The sequence below is a fragment of the Mytilus edulis genome, chromosome 4 (assembly GCF_963676685.1).
Source record: "Mytilus edulis chromosome 4, xbMytEdul2.2, whole genome shotgun sequence".
Lineage (NCBI taxonomy): Eukaryota > Metazoa > Mollusca > Bivalvia > Mytilida > Mytilidae > Mytilus > Mytilus edulis.
The window spans coordinates 37261626-37287661 of record NC_092347.1 but is presented as its reverse complement, the minus strand read 5'-3'; the positions used below and the strand labels follow the sequence as shown (position 1 = coordinate 37287661).

The window sequence follows — 26036 nt, the reverse complement described above, 5'->3', positions numbered from 1 at the left end:
CGGTTCCCAATTGTACGAGCTGCCTAGCTACAAGCGTTTTAATACTGACATTATTAATCAATACATTATTTTTGTAAATCAAAACTTGGGCTAGCACCCTCAGAATATTTTGATTTGTCTTTTCAGTTTTTTAGTTTTGATGCCCCGTTGTTGCTTTCCATATATGCATGGTATCAGAAACATTTGAACCTGAGCGTACCTGCTTGAGGCCTCTCAAAAACACTTTTTAATGCTCTCTGATTATGGTTATCATTCAGTACCTACTGGTACTGATGGCTGTTATATCCCGCTGACACCATCTACCCAGTAGCAAGTGCTTTGTCAAATTTGAAGCATTTATATTATACAAGAAAAATAAAAGGATATAGGGTATCTATATCTATTCAGGAAACAATACAGTACATCCACTACAAATACAAACCAAAAAGAAAAACACACAAAAAGCAAAGGAACAGCGCTTTTACTGCTGTTCTTCATCTTAAAGACATAGCGAGTACATCCATGTATTGAACAATCTAAGGCTGACACATGTACAAGTCTTAAGAAAAACTATCTTTGGCTATATTGGAAATTAAATTGACTCATTTTTTGTTTTAGTTATACGAAACATAACCTTTTGCATTAATAATTCCAATAAAAAGAAGTAAACATATACTTAAGATTAAGATTAATCAATTACACTATCATAACTCATTCGAGTATATAAAAAAATTCTACTTGTGATGTCATGTCTTGAAACGAGTTTATACATACACGACCACGACCGTAATAAACCTTTTTGTTGCTATTACATTCACCAAAAGAAGAACATAAAACCAAATTATTTTAAAACGTAACAATTGTATACTCATAGTCATATAAATGGCCACAGACCACAATTAATTCCTCTATCAGTTCTTTATAACCTTTTGCATCATTAAAAAAATTGCACCATGCACTTTTGTCCAATTTTTTGTGTGTGTAATGTATTGTCCTAGTCCAAATATATATCCAAAATTCAGAAAGATTGAAGCAATCACTTTTACAAATTTAGCCAATACACATCCATACCCCTATTGACAAGTCAAGAGATGTTCCGAAAACTGTAAATATCACCTTTTTGCACTTGACCTAATCACTCATTCCATATCAAAATCAGTTAAAATACAACCTCCAAAAATTTATTTGACCTCTCTTCTTTCATTTGCACCCAAAAAGATTTAAGGAATGAGTGAGGAAAGGAAAGAAAAAAAATTAAGGAAAAATACACTCTAATTAAAAGGAACTATATTCGTGGACAACGAAAAGCGGGGTCATTAATTGTGGTCTTGGGCCTATTAGGGGCCTAAAACTTGACCAATTCTAATAAAACTTGGCATGATTCAAGCTTAGTATATTATAAAACAGGTTACAAAGTTTCAAAGCCATATGATACCAAATAAAAAAAATGTGGCATTTTTTATATCTGAATTTTGGGTGCTGAATTGTGGCGTTGAATTAGAACAATTAAAACTATCAAATTTGAGCTTCTAAAAACCAAAAGATACCAAAACTAACACTTTTTAATGTCTCTATGTATAAGTTAACATCTATTTAAAGCAACAGAAAGCATATTTCATGTATCAGATTTATGCAAAATGGCCAGAAGTTAATTTTATATGAGCCTGTGCCAAAAAATAGAGGTTTTCAATTAGGGTGAGGCCTTATATCAAATGTAATATTTTTCACTTACCACAATTTTCTGAAGTTGTTAAGTTATCAAACAAACTTTAACAGGTTATAAATGTACTTTTGATGGAAATATAAGTTTCAAATAGCATAACGCATGTGGATAAAATGGTCTTTAGCAATGTTATGCTTAAAAAAACAGATTGCCAGTTTAGGCCGTTCCCCACATTTGCATATTTAAAAGCATATAAATGATATGGGAGATGGAGATATACTTCTTTTTGCTAAAATCTGTGCTCAGATATGATAAGACATGGAGCCTGGATGTAACAAGACTGTCACTTTCAACTATATATGCAGACAGTATGGTCTGATGCAAAGTTTATTAACTTTACTGTTTAAAAACTGAATGAAATGTCAGCCTCAAAAGGCCAATATTTAAACCACTAGCTATCCAACAGAAGAAAGTAAAGGTAGTCTGTGAAACAGAAATGGTTAAGCAACCAGTAATAAGTGTTTTTGATGTAGGTTCAGTGCAATCTGTTTTGGAATACAACTTTTAAGTGCATAGAACTTCACATTTCACCTGCTGCGTATACTGACCGTTAGACTTAGACTATTAAAACAGCACATTTTGCACTCTTTTTATGTTTTTATCTACTTTTTTTTGTGTTCAGAGTTCACAAATAAGTTAAACAACTGAAATAAATACCACAAACACAAATAGATATCAGAAAAAGACTGTCAGAGAGAAATTAAGCATGCTGTTTTTGAAAAAATAGTGAAAAAAGTGAAAAAGCTACATTTTAGGCATTTAACCTGAAAAGTGACTTTTTCACAAAATTTCTATCAAATGAAAGTGAAAATCATTTCTTCTCATATAGTTTGACAAATCAATACCAATAGATCATTCAGAAAAGATGCCAAAGTAAAAATTCTAAATTTGCTGAAATGCACCTCTTAGGCCACAGACCACAATTAATTCCTCTATCAGTTCTTTATAACCTTTTGCATCATTAAAAAAATTGCACCATGCACTTTTGTCCAATTTTTTGTGTGTGTAATGTATTGTCCTAGTCCAAATATATATCCAAAATTCAGAAAGATTGAAGCAATCACTTTTACAAATTTAGCCAATACACATCCATACCCCTATTGACAAGTCAAGAGATGTTCCGAAAACTGTAAATATCACCTTTTTGCACTTGACCTAATCACTCATTCCATATCAAAATCAGTTAAAATACAACCTCCAAAAATTTATTTGACCTCTCTTCTTTCATTTGCACCCAAAAAGATTTAAGGAATGAGTGAGGAAAGGAAAGAAAAAAAATTAAGGAAAAATACACTCTAATTAAAAGGAACTATATTCGTGGACAACGAAAAGCGGGGTCATTAATTGTGGTCTTGGGCCTATTAGGGGCCTAAAACTTGACCAATTCTAATAAAACTTGGCATGATTCAAGCTTAGTATATTATAAAACAGGTTACAAAGTTTCAAAGCCATATGATACCAAATAAAAAAAATGTGGCATTTTTTATATCTGAATTTTGGGTGCTGAATTGTGGCGTTGAATTAGAACAATTAAAACTATCAAATTTGAGCTTCTAAAAACCAAAAGATACCAAAACTAACACTTTTTAATGTCTCTATGTATAAGTTAACATCTATTTAAAGCAACAGAAAGCATATTTCATGTATCAGATTTATGCAAAATGGCCAGAAGTTAATTTTATATGAGCCTGTGCCAAAAAATAGAGGTTTTCAATTAGGGTGAGGCCTTATATCAAATGTAATATTTTTCACTTACCACAATTTTCTGAAGTTGTTAAGTTATCAAACAAACTTTAACAGGTTATAAATGTACTTTTGATGGAAATATAAGTTTCAAATAGCATAACGCATGTGGATAAAATGGTCTTTAGCAATGTTATGCTTAAAAAAACAGATTGCCAGTTTAGGCCGTTCCCCACATTTGCATATTTAAAAGCATATAAATGATATGGGAGATGGAGATATACTTCTTTTTGCTAAAATCTGTGCTCAGATATGATAAGACATGGAGCCTGGATGTAACAAGACTGTCACTTTCAACTATATATGCAGACAGTATGGTCTGATGCAAAGTTTATTAACTTTACTGTTTAAAAACTGAATGAAATGTCAGCCTCAAAAGGCCAATATTTAAACCACTAGCTATCCAACAGAAGAAAGTAAAGGTAGTCTGTGAAACAGAAATGGTTAAGCAACCAGTAATAAGTGTTTTTGATGTAGGTTCAGTGCAATCTGTTTTGGAATACAACTTTTAAGTGCATAGAACTTCACATTTCACCTGCTGCGTATACTGACCGTTAGACTTAGACTATTAAAACAGCACATTTTGCACTCTTTTTATGTTTTTATCTACTTTTTTTTGTGTTCAGAGTTCACAAATAAGTTAAACAACTGAAATAAATACCACAAACACAAATAGATATCAGAAAAAGACTGTCAGAGAGAAATTAAGCATGCTGTTTTTGAAAAAATAGTGAAAAAAGTGAAAAAGCTACATTTTAGGCATTTAACCTGAAAAGTGACTTTTTCACAAAATTTCTATCAAATGAAAGTGAAAATCATTTCTTCTCATATAGTTTGACAAATCAATACCAATAGATCATTCAGAAAAGATGCCAAAGTAAAAATTCTAAATTTGCTGAAATGCACCTCTTAGGCCACAGACCACAATTAATTCCTCTATCAGTTCTTTATAACCTTTTGCATCATTAAAAAAATTGCACCATGCACTTTTGTCCAATTTTTTGTGTGTGTAATGTATTGTCCTAGTCCAAATATATATCCAAAATTCAGAAAGATTGAAGCAATCACTTTTACAAATTTAGCCAATACACATCCATACCCCTATTGACAAGTCAAGAGATGTTCCGAAAACTGTAAATATCACCTTTTTGCACTTGACCTAATCACTCATTCCATATCAAAATCAGTTAAAATACAACCTCCAAAAATTTATTTGACCTCTCTTCTTTCATTTGCACCCAAAAAGATTTAAGGAATGAGTGAGGAAAGGAAAGAAAAAAAATTAAGGAAAAATACACTCTAATTAAAAGGAACTATATTCGTGGACAACGAAAAGCGGGGTCATTAATTGTGGTCTTGGGCCTATTAGGGGCCTAAAACTTGACCAATTCTAATAAAACTTGGCATGATTCAAGCTTAGTATATTATAAAACAGGTTACAAAGTTTCAAAGCCATATGATACCAAATAAAAAAAATGTGGCATTTTTTATATCTGAATTTTGGGTGCTGAATTGTGGCGTTGAATTAGAACAATTAAAACTATCAAATTTGAGCTTCTAAAAACCAAAAGATACCAAAACTAACACTTTTTAATGTCTCTATGTATAAGTTAACATCTATTTAAAGCAACAGAAAGCATATTTCATGTATCAGATTTATGCAAAATGGCCAGAAGTTAATTTTATATGAGCCTGTGCCAAAAAATAGAGGTTTTCAATTAGGGTGAGGCCTTATATCAAATGTAATATTTTTCACTTACCACAATTTTCTGAAGTTGTTAAGTTATCAAACAAACTTTAACAGGTTATAAATGTACTTTTGATGGAAATATAAGTTTCAAATAGCATAACGCATGTGGATAAAATGGTCTTTAGCAATGTTATGCTTAAAAAAACAGATTGCCAGTTTAGGCCGTTCCCCACATTTGCATATTTAAAAGCATATAAATGATATGGGAGATGGAGATATACTTCTTTTTGCTAAAATCTGTGCTCAGATATGATAAGACATGGAGCCTGGATGTAACAAGACTGTCACTTTCAACTATATATGCAGACAGTATGGTCTGATGCAAAGTTTATTAACTTTACTGTTTAAAAACTGAATGAAATGTCAGCCTCAAAAGGCCAATATTTAAACCACTAGCTATCCAACAGAAGAAAGTAAAGGTAGTCTGTGAAACAGAAATGGTTAAGCAACCAGTAATAAGTGTTTTTGATGTAGGTTCAGTGCAATCTGTTTTGGAATACAACTTTTAAGTGCATAGAACTTCACATTTCACCTGCTGCGTATACTGACCGTTAGACTTAGACTATTAAAACAGCACATTTTGCACTCTTTTTATGTTTTTATCTACTTTTTTTTGTGTTCAGAGTTCACAAATAAGTTAAACAACTGAAATAAATACCACAAACACAAATAGATATCAGAAAAAGACTGTCAGAGAGAAATTAAGCATGCTGTTTTTGAAAAAATAGTGAAAAAAGTGAAAAAGCTACATTTTAGGCATTTAACCTGAAAAGTGACTTTTTCACAAAATTTCTATCAAATGAAAGTGAAAATCATTTCTTCTCATATAGTTTGACAAATCAATACCAATAGATCATTCAGAAAAGATGCCAAAGTAAAAATTCTAAATTTGCTGAAATGCACCTCTTAGGCCACAGACCACAATTAATTCCTCTATCAGTTCTTTATAACCTTTTGCATCATTAAAAAAATTGCACCATGCACTTTTGTCCAATTTTTTGTGTGTGTAATGTATTGTCCTAGTCCAAATATATATCCAAAATTCAGAAAGATTGAAGCAATCACTTTTACAAATTTAGCCAATACACATCCATACCCCTATTGACAAGTCAAGAGATGTTCCGAAAACTGTAAATATCACCTTTTTGCACTTGACCTAATCACTCATTCCATATCAAAATCAGTTAAAATACAACCTCCAAAAATTTATTTGACCTCTCTTCTTTCATTTGCACCCAAAAAGATTTAAGGAATGAGTGAGGAAAGGAAAGAAAAAAAATTAAGGAAAAATACACTCTAATTAAAAGGAACTATATTCGTGGACAACGAAAAGCGGGGTCATTAATTGTGGTCTTGGGCCTATTAGGGGCCTAAAACTTGACCAATTCTAATAAAACTTGGCATGATTCAAGCTTAGTATATTATAAAACAGGTTACAAAGTTTCAAAGCCATATGATACCAAATAAAAAAAATGTGGCATTTTTTATATCTGAATTTTGGGTGCTGAATTGTGGCGTTGAATTAGAACAATTAAAACTATCAAATTTGAGCTTCTAAAAACCAAAAGATACCAAAACTAACACTTTTTAATGTCTCTATGTATAAGTTAACATCTATTTAAAGCAACAGAAAGCATATTTCATGTATCAGATTTATGCAAAATGGCCAGAAGTTAATTTTATATGAGCCTGTGCCAAAAAATAGAGGTTTTCAATTAGGGTGAGGCCTTATATCAAATGTAATATTTTTCACTTACCACAATTTTCTGAAGTTGTTAAGTTATCAAACAAACTTTAACAGGTTATAAATGTACTTTTGATGGAAATATAAGTTTCAAATAGCATAACGCATGTGGATAAAATGGTCTTTAGCAATGTTATGCTTAAAAAAACAGATTGCCAGTTTAGGCCGTTCCCCACATTTGCATATTTAAAAGCATATAAATGATATGGGAGATGGAGATATACTTCTTTTTGCTAAAATCTGTGCTCAGATATGATAAGACATGGAGCCTGGATGTAACAAGACTGTCACTTTCAACTATATATGCAGACAGTATGGTCTGATGCAAAGTTTATTAACTTTACTGTTTAAAAACTGAATGAAATGTCAGCCTCAAAAGGCCAATATTTAAACCACTAGCTATCCAACAGAAGAAAGTAAAGGTAGTCTGTGAAACAGAAATGGTTAAGCAACCAGTAATAAGTGTTTTTGATGTAGGTTCAGTGCAATCTGTTTTGGAATACAACTTTTAAGTGCATAGAACTTCACATTTCACCTGCTGCGTATACTGACCGTTAGACTTAGACTATTAAAACAGCACATTTTGCACTCTTTTTATGTTTTTATCTACTTTTTTTTGTGTTCAGAGTTCACAAATAAGTTAAACAACTGAAATAAATACCACAAACACAAATAGATATCAGAAAAAGACTGTCAGAGAGAAATTAAGCATGCTGTTTTTGAAAAAATAGTGAAAAAAGTGAAAAAGCTACATTTTAGGCATTTAACCTGAAAAGTGACTTTTTCACAAAATTTCTATCAAATGAAAGTGAAAATCATTTCTTCTCATATAGTTTGACAAATCAATACCAATAGATCATTCAGAAAAGATGCCAAAGTAAAAATTCTAAATTTGCTGAAATGCACCTCTTAGGCCACAGACCACAATTAATTCCTCTATCAGTTCTTTATAACCTTTTGCATCATTAAAAAAATTGCACCATGCACTTTTGTCCAATTTTTTGTGTGTGTAATGTATTGTCCTAGTCCAAATATATATCCAAAATTCAGAAAGATTGAAGCAATCACTTTTACAAATTTAGCCAATACACATCCATACCCCTATTGACAAGTCAAGAGATGTTCCGAAAACTGTAAATATCACCTTTTTGCACTTGACCTAATCACTCATTCCATATCAAAATCAGTTAAAATACAACCTCCAAAAATTTATTTGACCTCTCTTCTTTCATTTGCACCCAAAAAGATTTAAGGAATGAGTGAGGAAAGGAAAGAAAAAAAATTAAGGAAAAATACACTCTAATTAAAAGGAACTATATTCGTGGACAACGAAAAGCGGGGTCATTAATTGTGGTCTTGGGCCTATTAGGGGCCTAAAACTTGACCAATTCTAATAAAACTTGGCATGATTCAAGCTTAGTATATTATAAAACAGGTTACAAAGTTTCAAAGCCATATGATACCAAATAAAAAAAATGTGGCATTTTTTATATCTGAATTTTGGGTGCTGAATTGTGGCGTTGAATTAGAACAATTAAAACTATCAAATTTGAGCTTCTAAAAACCAAAAGATACCAAAACTAACACTTTTTAATGTCTCTATGTATAAGTTAACATCTATTTAAAGCAACAGAAAGCATATTTCATGTATCAGATTTATGCAAAATGGCCAGAAGTTAATTTTATATGAGCCTGTGCCAAAAAATAGAGGTTTTCAATTAGGGTGAGGCCTTATATCAAATGTAATATTTTTCACTTACCACAATTTTCTGAAGTTGTTAAGTTATCAAACAAACTTTAACAGGTTATAAATGTACTTTTGATGGAAATATAAGTTTCAAATAGCATAACGCATGTGGATAAAATGGTCTTTAGCAATGTTATGCTTAAAAAAACAGATTGCCAGTTTAGGCCGTTCCCCACATTTGCATATTTAAAAGCATATAAATGATATGGGAGATGGAGATATACTTCTTTTTGCTAAAATCTGTGCTCAGATATGATAAGACATGGAGCCTGGATGTAACAAGACTGTCACTTTCAACTATATATGCAGACAGTATGGTCTGATGCAAAGTTTATTAACTTTACTGTTTAAAAACTGAATGAAATGTCAGCCTCAAAAGGCCAATATTTAAACCACTAGCTATCCAACAGAAGAAAGTAAAGGTAGTCTGTGAAACAGAAATGGTTAAGCAACCAGTAATAAGTGTTTTTGATGTAGGTTCAGTGCAATCTGTTTTGGAATACAACTTTTAAGTGCATAGAACTTCACATTTCACCTGCTGCGTATACTGACCGTTAGACTTAGACTATTAAAACAGCACATTTTGCACTCTTTTTATGTTTTTATCTACTTTTTTTTGTGTTCAGAGTTCACAAATAAGTTAAACAACTGAAATAAATACCACAAACACAAATAGATATCAGAAAAAGACTGTCAGAGAGAAATTAAGCATGCTGTTTTTGAAAAAATAGTGAAAAAAGTGAAAAAGCTACATTTTAGGCATTTAACCTGAAAAGTGACTTTTTCACAAAATTTCTATCAAATGAAAGTGAAAATCATTTCTTCTCATATAGTTTGACAAATCAATACCAATAGATCATTCAGAAAAGATGCCAAAGTAAAAATTCTAAATTTGCTGAAATGCACCTCTTAGGCCACAGACCACAATTAATTCCTCTATCAGTTCTTTATAACCTTTTGCATCATTAAAAAAATTGCACCATGCACTTTTGTCCAATTTTTTGTGTGTGTAATGTATTGTCCTAGTCCAAATATATATCCAAAATTCAGAAAGATTGAAGCAATCACTTTTACAAATTTAGCCAATACACATCCATACCCCTATTGACAAGTCAAGAGATGTTCCGAAAACTGTAAATATCACCTTTTTGCACTTGACCTAATCACTCATTCCATATCAAAATCAGTTAAAATACAACCTCCAAAAATTTATTTGACCTCTCTTCTTTCATTTGCACCCAAAAAGATTTAAGGAATGAGTGAGGAAAGGAAAGAAAAAAAATTAAGGAAAAATACACTCTAATTAAAAGGAACTATATTCGTGGACAACGAAAAGCGGGGTCATTAATTGTGGTCTTGGGCCAAATAGTTTAATCAAGGATTTGTATAGTAAGATGCATCACGGGTAATCTCACAAAATCTCGCGCCGCAGAAGATATTATACTACAGTCTATGCAAAAGCCCACGAGATTCCAATCCTTCTTACTATACAAATCCTTGGTTTAATTACAAATTCTACCATACAATAGAAAATCTTTCAAAAATGACTTCTTACTATTAAAATAATAAAATATAAATGAACCAATCCTAAAACCTATTTATGTCGATGTTAGACCTTCAGTTTGTTTGCTTCATTTGATTATAAATACCTGCAACAAAATTCACAACAAAAGTGAAACATAATATACTCAAACGAACTGAACGGAACGTAAAGTCGTATGCTATGCATGTTAACGTCAATAAACAGTACATCGATACCAATGATATCTTATCTTTCATTCGTGTTAAAACTGCTTTGAGAAAAGGGAATTACATGCTTAAATTGAAACGACTAAGATTACATATTTAATTCATAATGTTTCTATATATAGTTATTGTGACAGGAAAAAGATATGACAACAATGTTCACTCGAGCTGCTGCATGCAATTAAAAAAATGCTTTTAAAAAAGATACGAAATACTGTAATAATTAACTTAAGTTTTAAATATGCGTCTGTCACATTTGTGAATTATTAATTAAAAAGAATGAATGCATTTAAAAGTCCTTCCAGTCTGAGTAAAGATGCAAATTCCAAATTAAAAAAACAAGAGGTTCGAAAAATTTCTAAGGGACAGTCATGCTCATGTGTCGAAAATAAACAGACAACGCCATGGCTAAAACAAGAAAAAGACCAATTATAGAGGAACAATAGTACACAAAACACAACATAGAAAACTAAAGACTGAGCAACACGAACTCACCAAAAATGAAAGTGGTATCAGGTGCTCCAGAAGGATAAGCAGATCCTGCTCCTCATGTGGCATTTGTCGTTAATACATTACTTCATTGTTCTGCTGTTTCAGAATGAGGAGATACGGTATGATTACCAATGAAACAACTATTCAATGACTGTTTTCTCCTCTTTTGTAGGGTTGTTCTCTCTTTGACACATTTCATATTTTCATTTTCAATTGTATACGGTGTGTTGCCTGTGTTATCCACATATTAGATTTTAGACATAAGTTTTTACTTGGTTTTACTTGTGTGTTGCCTGTGTTATCCACATATTAGATTTTAGACTTAAGTTTTTACTTGGTTTTACTTGTGTGTTGCCTGTGTTATCCACATATTAGATTTTAGACTAAAGTTTTTACTTGGTTTTACTTGTGTGTTGCCTGTGTTATCCATATATTAGATTTTAGACTTAAGTTTTTACTTGGTTTTACTTGTGTGTTGCCTGTGTTATCCACATATTAGATTTTAGACTTAAGTTTTTACTTGGCTTTACTTGTGTGTTGCCTGTGTTATCCACATATTAGATTTTAGACTTAAGTTTTTACTTGGTTTTACTTGTGTGTTGCCTGTATTATCCACATATTAGATTTTAGACTTACGTTTTTACTTGGTTTTACTTGTGTGTTGCCTGTGTTATCCACATATTAGATTTTAGACTAAAGTTTTTACTTGGCTTTACTTGTGTGTTGCCTGTGTTATCCATATATTAGATTTTAGACTTCAGTTTTTACTTGGCTTTACTTGTGTGTTGACTGTGTTATCCGCATATTATATTTTAGACTTAAGTTTTTACTTGGCTTTACTTGTGTGTTGACTGTGTTATCCACATATTAGATTTTAGACTAAAGTTTTTACTTGGCTTTACTTGTGTGTTGCCTGTGTTATCCATATATTAGATTTTAGACTTCAGTTTTTACTTGGCTTTACTTGTGTGTTGACTATGTTATCCGCATATTATATTTTAGACTTAAGTTTTTACTTGGCTTTACTTGTGTGTTGACTGTGTTATCCACATATTATATTTTAGACTTAAGTTTTGACTTGGTTTTACTTGTGTGTTGCCTGTGTTATCCACATATTAGATTTTAGACTTAAGTTTTTACTTGGTTTTACTTGTTTGTTGCCTGTGTTATCCACATATTAGATTTTAGACTTCAATTTTTACTTGGTTTTACTTGTGTGTTGCCTGTGTTATCCACATATTAGATTTAAGACTTAAGTTTTTACTTGGTTTTACTTGTGTGTTGCCTGTATTATCCACATATTAGATTTTAGACTTACGTTTTTACTTGGTTTTACTTGTGTGTTGCCTGTGTTATCCACATATTAGATTTTAGACTAAAGTTTTTACTTGGCTTTACTTGTGTGTTGCCTGTGTTATCCACATATTAGATTTTAGACTTCAGTTTTTACTTGGTTTTACTTGTGTGTTGCCTGTGTTATCCACATATTAGATTTTAGACTTAAGTTTTTACTTGGTTTTACTTGTGTGTTGCCTGTGTTATCCACGTATTAGAATTAGCATTGGTATCTTCCACCTCCTTATTCCAACATTTTACAGAAATTTCAGAACCTATCAACTTAGATGACACATCGTCGCTATCCAAACCTATCAACTTAGATGACACATCGTCACTATCCAAGGCTTACGATCCAGTAGAGAGGAGGGGACTGGATCGTAAACCTTGGATAGCGAAGATGAATATGACATTACTGCATACAAAACAAGGATCTGACAACACTCTATTCTACTTTCGGTTTATCATTCAATCAAATGTTAGCCTTCAAATTTTGTAATTTGGATGTCATTATGACAAATCCAAAAGATCCCCAATAGTACGTCATACAGAATGTAGAACTAAGTGAAGCGCGTCCGCAGGATTTGGCGCAAAACTCTGAGTAAAAAAATCACTGTTCAGATGTCCACCAACGCTTCTCACAATTTATATGTAAAAAGGCTGCAATATTTTAGGGTAATTTAATCCTTTTCATCTGACAAAATGCCGTGAGCGCTCACACACTACAATTTCTCAATATGATACCCTTCCAAATAGCATAACGTCTATAAAAAAAAAAAAAAAAAAAAAAAAATTGATATAGATTTATAAATTTAAAAAAGAAATCTGACAAGAAAATTTATGTAGGAGTAGCCCTTGTAATGCGGTAAGGACAGACGGGCGGACACCCGATATAGACAGTTTAAAGGCCTGGGTCCGCATTGCAGCGGAGTAAAATTCAATAATTTGATAGTTATTGAAACATATGCCAGTTTTTTTCCATCTATATTCTATTATTGTAACATTTTTCACATAATTGACTTTTAAATATTTAGTCGATTATTGAATACAAAAATTCCGGGAAGACTGTTATTGCAAATGTATTCCAACACAATTTAATGATATAAAAACGTAAACTCATAAAACACAATTTATGTTGCAACAAAGAATAAAAAAAAAAGTGGAAAAATAACCAAATAATATAGAAGTTCCGCATAAAACCCATATTTGTAATTTCCCATTCCTGTCGCTAATAAAATGAACTTGTGAGAAGGCCATTAATTATTTACCATACTTTTAGAATTATTGAAAGATTTTAATACAACATAGCATGTCAATAGCTTTCAGTATGTTCTAACTGAATTAACTTAGGATGGTGTGAAAGTCAAATTAAATGAACCGAGTGTACATGTAGTAGACTCGATCGTAAACATGTAAACGTTTTGCATATTACTTTTTCAATTGTAATTGTGATTATGCATCGATTTCAGGTAGATGAACAAAATGTAAGGAAAGATGATTGTTCCCTGTCAACTATGATTCAGGCACCCGTTAGTAAGTAACTTTTATATCTTTATTTTTTTTAAATTACAGACTTTATTAGTGAGAAATTATTCAATACTTGTACCGATCAATTATACATAAGATCGATTATATTAAGTAAATTTTGCATTCTTTTTAAATAACTATTTAGACTCAGGTTACTGACGGTTTAAAAAAGTGAAGATACATGTATACATAACGCGATATGTTTTCACTGTCGAATTAGTTTTATCAAATTGTATTGGCAATGAATAAAGCCAAGGAAAAGACATCTGCAGTAATTTGATATTTCACAAACAACCCGTATGCATTTTGAAAGTTAAAGTACATGACTTTTATTGTGAATAATGAATATGACACATTTGCTCCCGGATCTCTATTAAGTTCATTGCAAGTGCACAAACCTAAGGAAAAACTGAACAGTCATTAATTTTATCAATATTGAATTCGAAGAGTAATTATTATAATATATACATTTGTATCATTGACACTGATATCAGAATAAAAGACTATAGAATACAAATTCTAATGCAACAACGTTTGTAACGTTCATTTTGATTGGATAACGTCACTTTCTTACATGGCATCTATTGACAATTTATGCTATGGGACGTACGCGCAATCGCAGACGACATACGACAGATTTTAAATACATGTTTTAACGTTGTTTTCTGTCAGTTTCATTAGAATGGAGATAACAATATTGTATTATAAGCTCCGACGGCATCAAATCCCCAGTTATCTCTTAAATGTATATCATAATAATACAATTTGGGAACTTTAATTGATTATTTTGGCTTTTAAAAATGAAATGTCACCACAGGCACTAAGTCTTCAGTTGTCTAAAAAAAAAATTGCTATATACCTTAATATAACACTTAATATAACAAGTGTTATATTAAGGTATACAGGGAAATATTATTTGAGACAAGTGCCTGTGATTGTCACTTATAAAATTATAATCATTAATTGGTGAACACTTTTTTTTTTTGGTTGATATTCTTGTTATTGTTTCATATTTATTAGTATTGTTCATGGAATTCTCAATTCCTTTATACTTTTGGTTCTAATTGAAAGAAGTTTTTAGGAATATCATTTCATGTGAAGCCTTGAAATATTACAATATTAGTCAGTGGCGGATCCAGAAATTTTCATAAGTGGGGGCCCACTGACTGACCTAAGAGGGGACCCGCTCCAGTCACGCTTCAGAGATTCCCTATATAAGCAACTTAATTTTTCCCAAAAAAAAGCCCCCCCCCCCCCTAAATCCGCCTCTGTTAGTCATAACGTTAGAAAGGGTATAGAGTAAATGTTCCAATATATAGAAATAAGAATATTATAGAATTGTTCATCACTGTTTTCGCGCAGGAACTTTTGTTAGACTGAGCAAATATATATGTTGACAGAACAGCAGCAATAATAATTTTCTTTTCCTTCTTCTTCGACTGAAATTACATGGAATAAAAAAGGAAACAAGGTACACATATAAGCTAATAATCGGATACGAAGTATTCCGTATAACAATCTTTAGTTATCTCCCTTATTACAATATGTTGTAGATTTCATCAACATCATCACTAAAATGGTCTTATTTTAACAAACAGGAAAATCAACCAATTTTAAGGTCAACGACTGACACATAAACTATTAACTTTATATATGATGGAAATGCATTGGAGATAGTCAACGAATTGACATACCTCGGGTTGAATTTTTCAAGTACAGGTAGCTTTATGAGTGCTAAGAAAATTTTAGTTAGAAAAGCAAATAAAGCAATGTATGAAGTATTGAAAAAGGGGAGGTTGCACAACTTGTTAGTGAAATCACAATATGATTTATTTGATAAAATTGTGAAGCCAATCCTCCTGTATGGGTGTGAGATTTGGGGTTTCAGTAATACTGATATTATAGAAAAAAGTGCATTTAAAATTTTGTAAACTATTATTAAACCATAAGAAGTCGACACCTAATTTTATGATTTATGGTGAACTTGGTATTTATCCCATGTCTTTATATATATAGCTGCGTATGGTTAATTTTTGGTCAAAAATGGTAATTGGGGATGATATACATTGTAACAGGATTGCTAAAATATTATACAAATACATGTTCTTGAAGAATTCTGACAACCAATTTAGGTAAGATTGGTTGAAATACGTTAAAGATACATTAGATAAATGTGGATATAGCAATATATGGTTGTCACACGGAAATTTTAATTCTAAGTGGTTGGGTATTAGTTTAAAACAAAAGTTATTTGATCAGTTTCTACAGAAATGGAGAGCTGATATTGACTGTTCGTCAAAAGGTTTGGCCTACAAATTGTATAAACAACATTTTGAATTTGAGGAATATCTGAATATTTTAAGTGATAAAGATAAAATAACATATTGTAGATTTCGAACGGGTAACCATAAGTTACCCATCGAAACTGGTAGATGGAATGAAATAGAGCGAAACCTTAGATATTGTAACTTATGTCATTGTAACGAGATTGTTGATGAATTTCATTACACTTTGCAGTGTAGTTCTTTGGCAAATTTTCAAGCACAATATTTGGATACTTTTTTCTTGCACAGATGTAACATACTAAAATTTGAAAAACTATTTCAGTTAAAAATAAAAAATAAGTTGAAAAAGCTGTGCATCAGGGTTATAACTTTTCAAGTGAGTCTTCCTGGTTAATCACCACTCTTCGCCACTATACTGTTTATTTCATTTTATTTCGTATTTTCATCTCATCTTGTCATGTGTGTTTGTGTTATGTTATATAACTTTTTGATGAACTTCTTTGTACCATTGTAACTTTATGGTGTTTGAGAAATAAAGAACATTGATTGCATTTTTTAAAGAAGGATTGAGTTATTACGTAATAATCATTTGAACATAGAAACTCTGTTAGTTTTAATCCCTTTCCACTTTGCGGGTGCGAGTGCTGCCTTGTAGCGGCATTAGCCTACTCTTTTTCGAAATCTACAAGGGTGTCTTTAACGTGCAAGAGATATGGCTCTCTCTTAACACGGGTCAGCCATTTATCGTCCCCTTCCGACGGACTATCATCGTTTCCTCAAGACCATACTCGCAGATGGTGTCAAGGGAGAGCCGAAAATTGAGTTCCTGAAATTTTCATCCCAAACGAGAAACTCTGTTGCAAAAACCAAGACTATTGATACCAGATTGAAAATGCAATCTTCAAGTGCAGCTGATTAAAAAACACTCTGGCTTTGAATTTGGAATATATGCCTATTACTCATGACCAAAATTTTACTTTTTTTAACTCTATACTCGCAAAACTATTTCTGAATGTCCTATAAAGATTCGATAAAACGAAGCAGAAAAGGTATTTTCGGTGTAGCCCAAACTACGTGGTCCGCGTCTGTCATCGGCATTACAGTCAATCGTCTTATAACAAACATTTTATCCTCCAAAACTACACTCCTCGCTAAATAAATCAAACCTTAGCCGTTTTCTGGCACAACTTATTGGAATTTTAGGTTTTCAATACTTTTTAACTTTGTACTTGTTTGGCTTTCTACCTATTTTGATCTGTGCGTCACTGATGAGTCTAATGTAGACGAAATGCGCGTCTGGCGTATCAAATTATAAGCCTGGTACGTAATCCAATATGACCACCAGGGCTAAACAAAAAAGAACATACTAGGGTAACATGCATGCAGGTATTCATTTCTCTTTAATAATTCTTTATTTGCAAAACAAACAAAAACCAATTTTGGTTATGGCAAATACATAGACAAAACAAGCATAATGAAAACTGATGATTTATCAAATTTTGGCAATTTTGCGCAAAACTATGAACGTTAAAGAGAAACAGTTAACAACAAATATGCTCAGCAAAAAAGAAAACTTTAAGTAATGAAATTATATTCTAGTCTTCGTTGGAGAGTGGCCAATATTGAAGATGAATATAGATTTAGGTGAGAGACACCTGCTCTTTATAGCATCTAGGTTTTTTTGCTGTGCGAGTTCGACTTGTTGCACCAAATGATTTTTCAATGACTTTGATCTGCATGGTCAAATAATTTGATCATAGGAATATTCTGGGCTGAATATTAACTTAATTTGTTTCGCGTCGAGTTCCATTCATGTTGTAATAGTTTTTTGATAAACTATTTCAATCAAATAGCTTTTATGAAACTTGTATCAGTTTGTCTTTAGAATTACGTGCGAAATCCTGATAATTGAGCAGAAAGAAGAATAATACTCAGACGATTTACGGCAAATCCATTCGTGATGATTTTAACGAGTAGATATCTGTCATACGTCCTGATAAACCCTTTTACAAAGAGTACATGTCTTCTCAAATCACTATTTATATGATAACACGTTCTCGCATATCGTATTAACGGAGATAGATAAATACCGCACACTGGACAGATATTGGAAAATGGGAATCATTGAGATAGTTTTGAGCAGTCAGTAATTGTCAATTTCTATCTAGATATGAAACAGAGCTTCGTGTCCCCTGTGGTACTACACCAGTACTTAGTATGCAAATATGGAACATATCAGAACTCGAATGATTATTTAGTGAAAAAGTATATCAATATATACCTAAAAATTGGTACTAATAAACCATTTGCTGATGTGAGAAGAAAAGAAATGAAAACAAAACTGAATAAAAATGTTTTGTCCGGAGCGCTTTTCTTGATTTGTCTTAATCAGGAACAGTCAAGGATGCATAAGAACCGGAACAGGTGAAGAGCTATATTACCATAAAGGGACAAAAAAATTAAAGGCTAGGCCATCTAAAGTCTTCTTTGTCTGCGAGGGTAAACAATTTTTCTTATAAAAATAACTATAAACAGACAATGTCAGAAAAGTATGTTATAAATTATGTTAGTTTCGAAGTTGTGACTACTGAGGTGATGATAGTCATCGGGTCGGAGACTGATAGTTTACATATCAGAGGTATCGAACAGTGCTGTAAACAAACAAAAAACAACACTTTGTACATTTGTCGTGGTGTGGTATTTTCTCGCTGTATTGACGACCCATTGGTGGCCTTCGGCTGTTGTCTGCTCTCTGATCGGGTTGTTGTATCTTTGACACATTCCCCATTTCCATTCTCAATTCTATTATGATCAATAATCCAAAAGTACTGTTTACTAAGATTCTCAATTATCCTACATTGAACTGTTTTTAAATTATCTCCATAATTCGATGAAAAGTTTTCTACAAAACGTAAAAAAAAATGCATGGTTCAAAGCAGATTTAAACAAAATTTGTTTCACACCTTCAACACTATTTGATTTCCCATGTGTATTTATTTTACAACTTTGTAACTAGTATAGTCATTCAACAACGGTATTCAGGGCGCTACTTTTTTACTATTATTTTTCTAAATATAACAAATATTTTATTGCGTTAACCCAAATGGAGGTTATTTTTAAGTCAAAGAACATACAAACATCATGACACCGTGATTGTTATGGCACTAGTGGGAAAATGCATGATTGGAAAAAAGGCTTTATAATATTTCATGACTCAAAATCCATATATATATGCAAGCATTTGACAAATTTTAGATAAAAGAACAATAAATTATTAGTATCGTAACTTCTCGGCATTGAGTCGTAATATTACGCTACAACAAAGGCGAAAAGAATCGCAGACGAATTATTCGAGTAAGAAATTACAGTTTGATATATAATAGCACTGGTTTGAGTGGAATTCAAAACTTAATCTTGAACACTGGATAATAAGCAAATAACAATCAACCGTTAATAGATATTTCAAGTATTAGGAACAATTTCTATCAGCTGACCAGAAAGTAGGATGACTTGAATATTAAGGACATTAAATACAAATGTACAATAAAATTTAAAACATACTGAAATTAGTCAGAAATAAAATTCCCATAAATTTAGACGCTATTGACGTAATAATTATGTAAAATGGAATAGACTATATGTGGTTTTTGGAAATGATGCTTTACTTGATAGAAAAATTTTGTTCTTTTCTTTTGTATTTGTTTCTAATGTTCCTATAGTTAATTCTGTTGCATTTTTCCATTCTAATAAAAAATGAATACGGTTCATTGCTTCCATTCACTAATTTAACTGTTTAAATAATGGATGCCAATGAACTCTATTTCATAGTATTGACTGTTGTCAAAAGATATGTAAATCCAAGAAGCTAACAATGGTTATAATCTTCATAAGGTCAAATGATTTCTTTTAGACCAATGGTGTCCTTTATTTCTATCTGATTTCTCTATACAATGTGAAATAATACTTGTTTAGGAAATAATTTATTGACTGCATATAACATGTTTGGCATACACGTGTAGTTTTTTTAATCTATGCAAATCTGTTTTCGTTTGGAAATAAAATATTTATAAATCCATTTTATGAGATAATAAAAAGTCGTTTTCTAAGTCAATCAATTGAATCTAAAATTTCAAAACCAATTCATGGAAATTCTATTTCCTTTTCCCGGTATATTGGATTCCAAGCTTTGCTTAGCCAATAAATCAATATGGCGGTATTTACGTTTCTGATTGTGAGATATGACAGACTCATAATAGATTCATACTTGAGCAATGTTTAATGAATTGATGGCTTCCATCAAAGTACGGAATATCAAATTTCATACTATATTTGCATGCATTATGACAGTTGGTTTGAAGCAGACGAGCAAGGTCACTCATTTTCTTACGCGTTGGGTATTATAACTTATTCTCCATGAAGTTTCATTCGGAAAGATGTGGTCAAATATTCCAGGAGATGAGACTGAAATCTGTAAGTCCTTTTATATATCCATATTTTTATTATATACAATGAAATGCAATCAATGATCAAAGTAAACATGCTTCAGTTTTAACGGCATAGCACAACAGCCATGAGCTTTCATTATAGAACAGTGGTATCATATCATTCAGTATTTTCTTAACATTTACATACCAAACACAATTCTACCTTTCTGTCTTCAGCGCATGTTACACGTATATTCAATTGTAAACCCCCATTATTATTATTTGATGGTGGATGTTTAACTATTATATGGTCACTGAAGAGTTTACGGATTGTGTAGTAATTGCAAAAGGCTCAAATTGGGTGGAACGTTTTCCTTTGCTTTGACATAGATTGGTTTTCATAGATGATTTTATTCGACAATTTGCATTTATCCCACCTAATAATACAGAAGCAAAATTATAATAGTCGCTGACGTTTTTTTTTAATTCAAAATTGTACGTCAAACGTTATGATATTGCATTCTCATAATGTTATGAATTCCTTCTCTTGATAAATGAAAACCTCTTAGTTATAAAAACTATTAATCATTCGTGACTCATTTAGAAGACGAAGCCCATGTTATTTTATCGTGTCCTTTTTTTTACATTTAATGTAATGTTGTATTATATATTAATGAGAGATGAGACTTAAATAAAATAATGAATTGAATTGAATTGAATTCGTGTCAATTACCCAACAATACCATACACAATAATTGAGCAATTGAAGTATGATTTTACCCTTTTAATTAGTCTTTTGGGCTAAAAACAAAAACTTGAAAGACAGTTCCCAAAAGTGTTTGCTTTCAATGGTTCTATCAAAAATATGTTTAGATATAATTAAGCTTAATATACCCCTGTTTGTGTTTCATTATAACGTAAAAATGTTCACTTATAATCAAATAATTGGCAGGCTTTTATTATCGGGAAAAAAATCTAACTATTTTCAACACGATACATTTCTAAAATAGCAAGGACTCTGTTAGCGAAATCCTAGTGACAAATTATCTTATTTTACGGTTATTGACTTTTTGTGAAACATGTTATGTAATAACGAATTGTATCAGTTTCCTGTTGTCTATTCCTCTTGATGGAAATGTTTCCTTTGTTTTTATTGCATGTCATGACGACTAGTTTCCAGTCCATACAATTATATAATTGTTATGAAACCAAGGATGAAAGTCCCTGAGGCAACATTGACCGTATACAGTCTTAGCTGTTTTACTCAAGTTTGGTCCTTTGGATTTGAGGACTTCAAACGTTCTGTGAATGAAACTGGAATCATGAACATGTGGTATCGAATGTACCTGCTTACATTTATTCCAGAAGCACATGTACATATTATCATGTCGCAATCGACTGTTTCGGAATCTAGAAACCCCACCTGTACTATTTGGTCATAATTTTGCATTCAGATTCAGTAAAGCTGATTTCGCAATATTCGCTACACAGAGGTAGAATTTTGTGTTATGGTTTAAATATTATTTTACAAGGTATATGGTTATAATATGTCGTTTAGAGGGATATTCTTTAAACACTCATAACTCTTTGAAAGACGAATACAGCAATTTGTGAATGTATTCGAATAATATTGTTTTATTTACTTGATTAGCGCAGCAAGCAATTTTAATTCATATGTAAACATTTTAACTGTAATAAAGAATATAAGAAGAATTCGAAAATATTTCGAACGTAAAAAAGGAGTTTTGTTAATCAACGTTTTAATAAACCTGTGTTCACAGTTGATTTACCATTATGGAATGTGTGTCAATCTCCATTAAGATTTCCTTTAAACTGTACCATAATCGTTGCAGAATTCTTCAGTAAAGGAGATGACGCTTGAAATTATTCTGTTATTATCTTATTACTAGTTGGTGGATTTCCATCAATCGATTGTCTAGTGTTCAACCGTGGACGTAATGTCTTACATGTTTCACAGTCCAGTAAACGATTTTAACTGAAAACCTATTAGGCAAAATTACATAGATCGCCACAAGAGGAAAATAATGATATATTATATACATATAACCTTCTTGGATACACGCTGTCGTTCGATTACCCGGCCTGTCAGAGTACTGTCAAACCTTTAGTTTCGTGATAAGGAAATGACTATTGAAGCTATAATTTTCGTTATTTCTCGAAGACTTGTTACTCATTTTTTGGGGCAGTTTTCTTCTACGATAGTTGCCATCTGCAATGTTATGACTTGAAAGATTTTTAAAGTTATATCAATGTTATAATAACCTCGCATCTTGTTTTAGCAAACATCCACCACGAGCAGTGAATGATTTAACATGTTGAAAAAAAAATAGCTAACGTTGCGAAGTTTTGTATATCTTTATCCTGCAACCAGCCAACAATTGTAGAACAGAGGTATGCTACCGGCAACTCGTCATTTAGTATTCTGCTTCTTCGTGCAAACTGTCGTTACCTCAAGATATATGCTTCGCTTATATGACCCAAAGATGTTTGCAAACTACGTATTGCTATCATTTAGTTCCGTCATCCTAAAAATTTACATGAACTGCTTGGCCATATGTTACCAGACTTTTATTCACCAAAATTTGTATAAGGACGGATATGTTCTAGCAGGGACTTTCTATAGTATAGTATAGAAAGACAAGCATGATTTGTGCTTCAATTTTTGTTTATGTGTTACAAGTCAACATGTTTTGGATATTCCAAACTGACATTGGATGGAAATGTAGATCTGAATGGACTGATAAAATAATCCCCTGGTATATCATAAATAAGTTGATGAAGTAATCTTACCGAGGTATAGAGTGCATTGGAGGCACTAATCAATAAGTAAACACAGTCTCGGTTGACCAATGGTCAACATTAACCGAGGCACAATGCTATGGTCAATACAATCAATAAATTTTAATTCGTTTAACCGAAGAACTAAGCACTTTAAGCTGCATGCTTGATACAAGGTTTTTTTCTCATTTTGCGGTTATATTGAATCATAGTATGAAAACTATAATTAAATTACAAATCAATTTTAGTTCGTTGATGTAACATATGTCCCTTGTTCCTTTGTTTAAGTTGAATGCATAGTATCAATTTAATTATCTGAAATGAATATCGCAAGTCGCATATTTAAGTACATATGGCGCATTTACATTTATATTTCAAATTTGTTGGTTTGATATTTTATTGTCACAAGTTACGATAAAATATGACAAAATTGAAAATATTGCCATTTGAAATTCATATATGTAAATGATATGTTTTAAAATTGATTGTGAGCAGCCCGACCGAAATTTTAGATGGATTTTCACAAAGTGACATGTCTGAAATCTGCATGTTTTACAAATGCATAGTTCACAAATACATGTTAAATTAATGCGTGTACGGATGCTTAACACTTAAATATAATACATATGCATGCAGGATAAAGGTTATTTTTTATATTGTTTGAGGATAAAATAAATATCAAAAGGTGCAGAGGATTATAAAGATTCGTTACTTTATATAAACCAAAAAGCTGTGAAAATAGATTTATATTTTTTGATATCATGTGGTCTCATAGGCTTTCTTACAAATTCAGTGAGTATAGAATAAGAAGATAACAATATATGTAACAGAAATGTACAAAACACAAATAATATAATAATTAGGTCAGTTTATCAACGGAGGTAACATCTTCACTGTTTATATATATATAAATTATATAAAAAGATGAATCATTTTAAATATGATTTTTTTAGATGACATTTATCTTTATTTCGTTCAATAATGATAGTAGTATACAGATTTACTAAAAGATACGACACTGAAAAATATGTCACCCATGCTATTTTTTTTTAACTTAATGTTATTCTCGATTTTTGCATTCCCGTTACACAAGTTTATACTTCGGGTTTTGCAACTTGTCCAAACCAAAGTAATTTGAAACTCGTTGAATATACTTTTTTCTATATCGAGATAGCAATTTTCTATTTTTGCATTGTATAGTGCCATAACTGACATTTTCAAAAACGTAATTGTGACATTTTTTTTTATATTTATCTTTTTATTTTGTTGTCGGATGTAGTAATCATTATGCGTAAGAAGGTCTGATTTGATTTTTTGTAAGTATGGTTGCTTCCAACACTGCTTCTAGTAGAAATGTATGTTTGTGTTACCATTGGACATGTCTGTTGGTTTGTACTGTAAAAACCTATAAAGTACAAAACAGTTCCACGTTCACTATATCTAATTCAGGGGCGGATCCAGGATTTTGGAAAGTGGGGCGAAGTTTTGAAATATTGCCGAGCGGAGCGAGGCGAACAAATTTTGGGTCCTTTTTGGGGCTAAAAAACATAAAATAAGTGTAATATGCACTTTTCAAACGGTTACTGGCGTGGGGCATGTATATTTTGTAGTTGCTGTAAAGCGTAAGGGTTTGATATTTTCGATGCTGTATTCTGTCTATTAATTGTCTATCATAAAATAATAGTATAGATCCAAAACCATGAACTGATAAATGTGGGACTTGTCAATAGAAAATAGACACGGAAAATTCTCGCTGTTTTGTTGTAAGTTAAGTTATCATAACTTGACAGATTTCTTGTTGTAAACAGGATATACGCCAGGGTATTCAATGAAATTTACAGTACGGCCGACACAAGTTAAAAAAGGCAAACAAGCAATTTCTTATCCAAATGTTTGGTTGATATGTTTCACAAAACACAATTAAGGGAAGTGAGGGGTTCCAAATCAACCAAAGGCTTAGAATAAGTCTGAAATGACAACGAGTTTATGAATGACGGTCGACAAATGGAGATATAAAGGCCACACCCATCAGGCAGGTTGCAGTTTGGTCTTGAGAAAAAAGTATTTAATATATCAGTTCGGCGAAACAGACATGCAAACCCCTGCCACCAAAAAAAATGCCCGTTTTTATTCATCATGTTGATTTAATGCTAAATAATTCTGTTGGAATGTTTTATTTCTAATAGCAAAAACAGTGGACATGATTATTGTTATCAATCCAGATACAGCCAGAATATTTGTTTAAGGCAACAATCAGTTTTTTTTTCACTCAAATATCTCAGACTGTCTCCTCAAATCAATTGATTCGTACCTTAGACTTTAAATATATCTATGTTATTTTAAAATTGGCCGGGACGTTCGGTGCATTACGTTTGCGCGCGTTACCATTACATTTGCGCGCATTTTTTTTGACAGGTAAACTCAGGTAAAATACAGGTCATAATACTTTATTATTTATTAATTTATTCAATTATTTACAAGTATCAGTACCCTTTCTGTTAGTCTAAGTCACCTAAGGCACCTATTTTGAAAGAATTCAATCAATAATATTTTAGGGAAAATACAGGTCATAATACTTATTTATTTATCAATTTGTTCAATTATTTACAATTATCAGTACCCCTTCCGTTAGTCTAAGTCTCTTTTTAGGCAGGGAAAAAAGGAGATAAAGCCGCATTTTTTTTTATCGATTTTCAGATACAATTCAACAAGTCAAAGGTGTAGACAAAAGTTAAAAAAAAT

At 31.7% G+C, this 26036-nt stretch overlaps 1 protein-coding gene across 4 annotated transcripts in view; it reads left to right on the top strand.

Moving 5' to 3' along the window:
• Window positions 1-26036, top strand: part of LOC139519629 (ankyrin repeat and death domain-containing protein 1A-like) — an 87318-nt gene that overhangs the window by 8728 nt on the left and 52554 nt on the right. Inside the window, exon 2 of one of the 4 annotated variants that reach the window (XM_071311829.1) lies at window positions 13729-13792. In XM_071311829.1, the coding sequence (XP_071167930.1) occupies window positions 13774-13792 (19 nt within the window). In that variant the 5' untranslated portion in view covers window positions 13729-13773. Of the gene's footprint in view, window positions 1-13728; window positions 13793-20314; window positions 20542-23942; window positions 24087-26036 lie in introns of those variants that run through there. The other 3 variants (XM_071311825.1, XM_071311826.1, XM_071311828.1) reach the window with 3 other exon arrangements.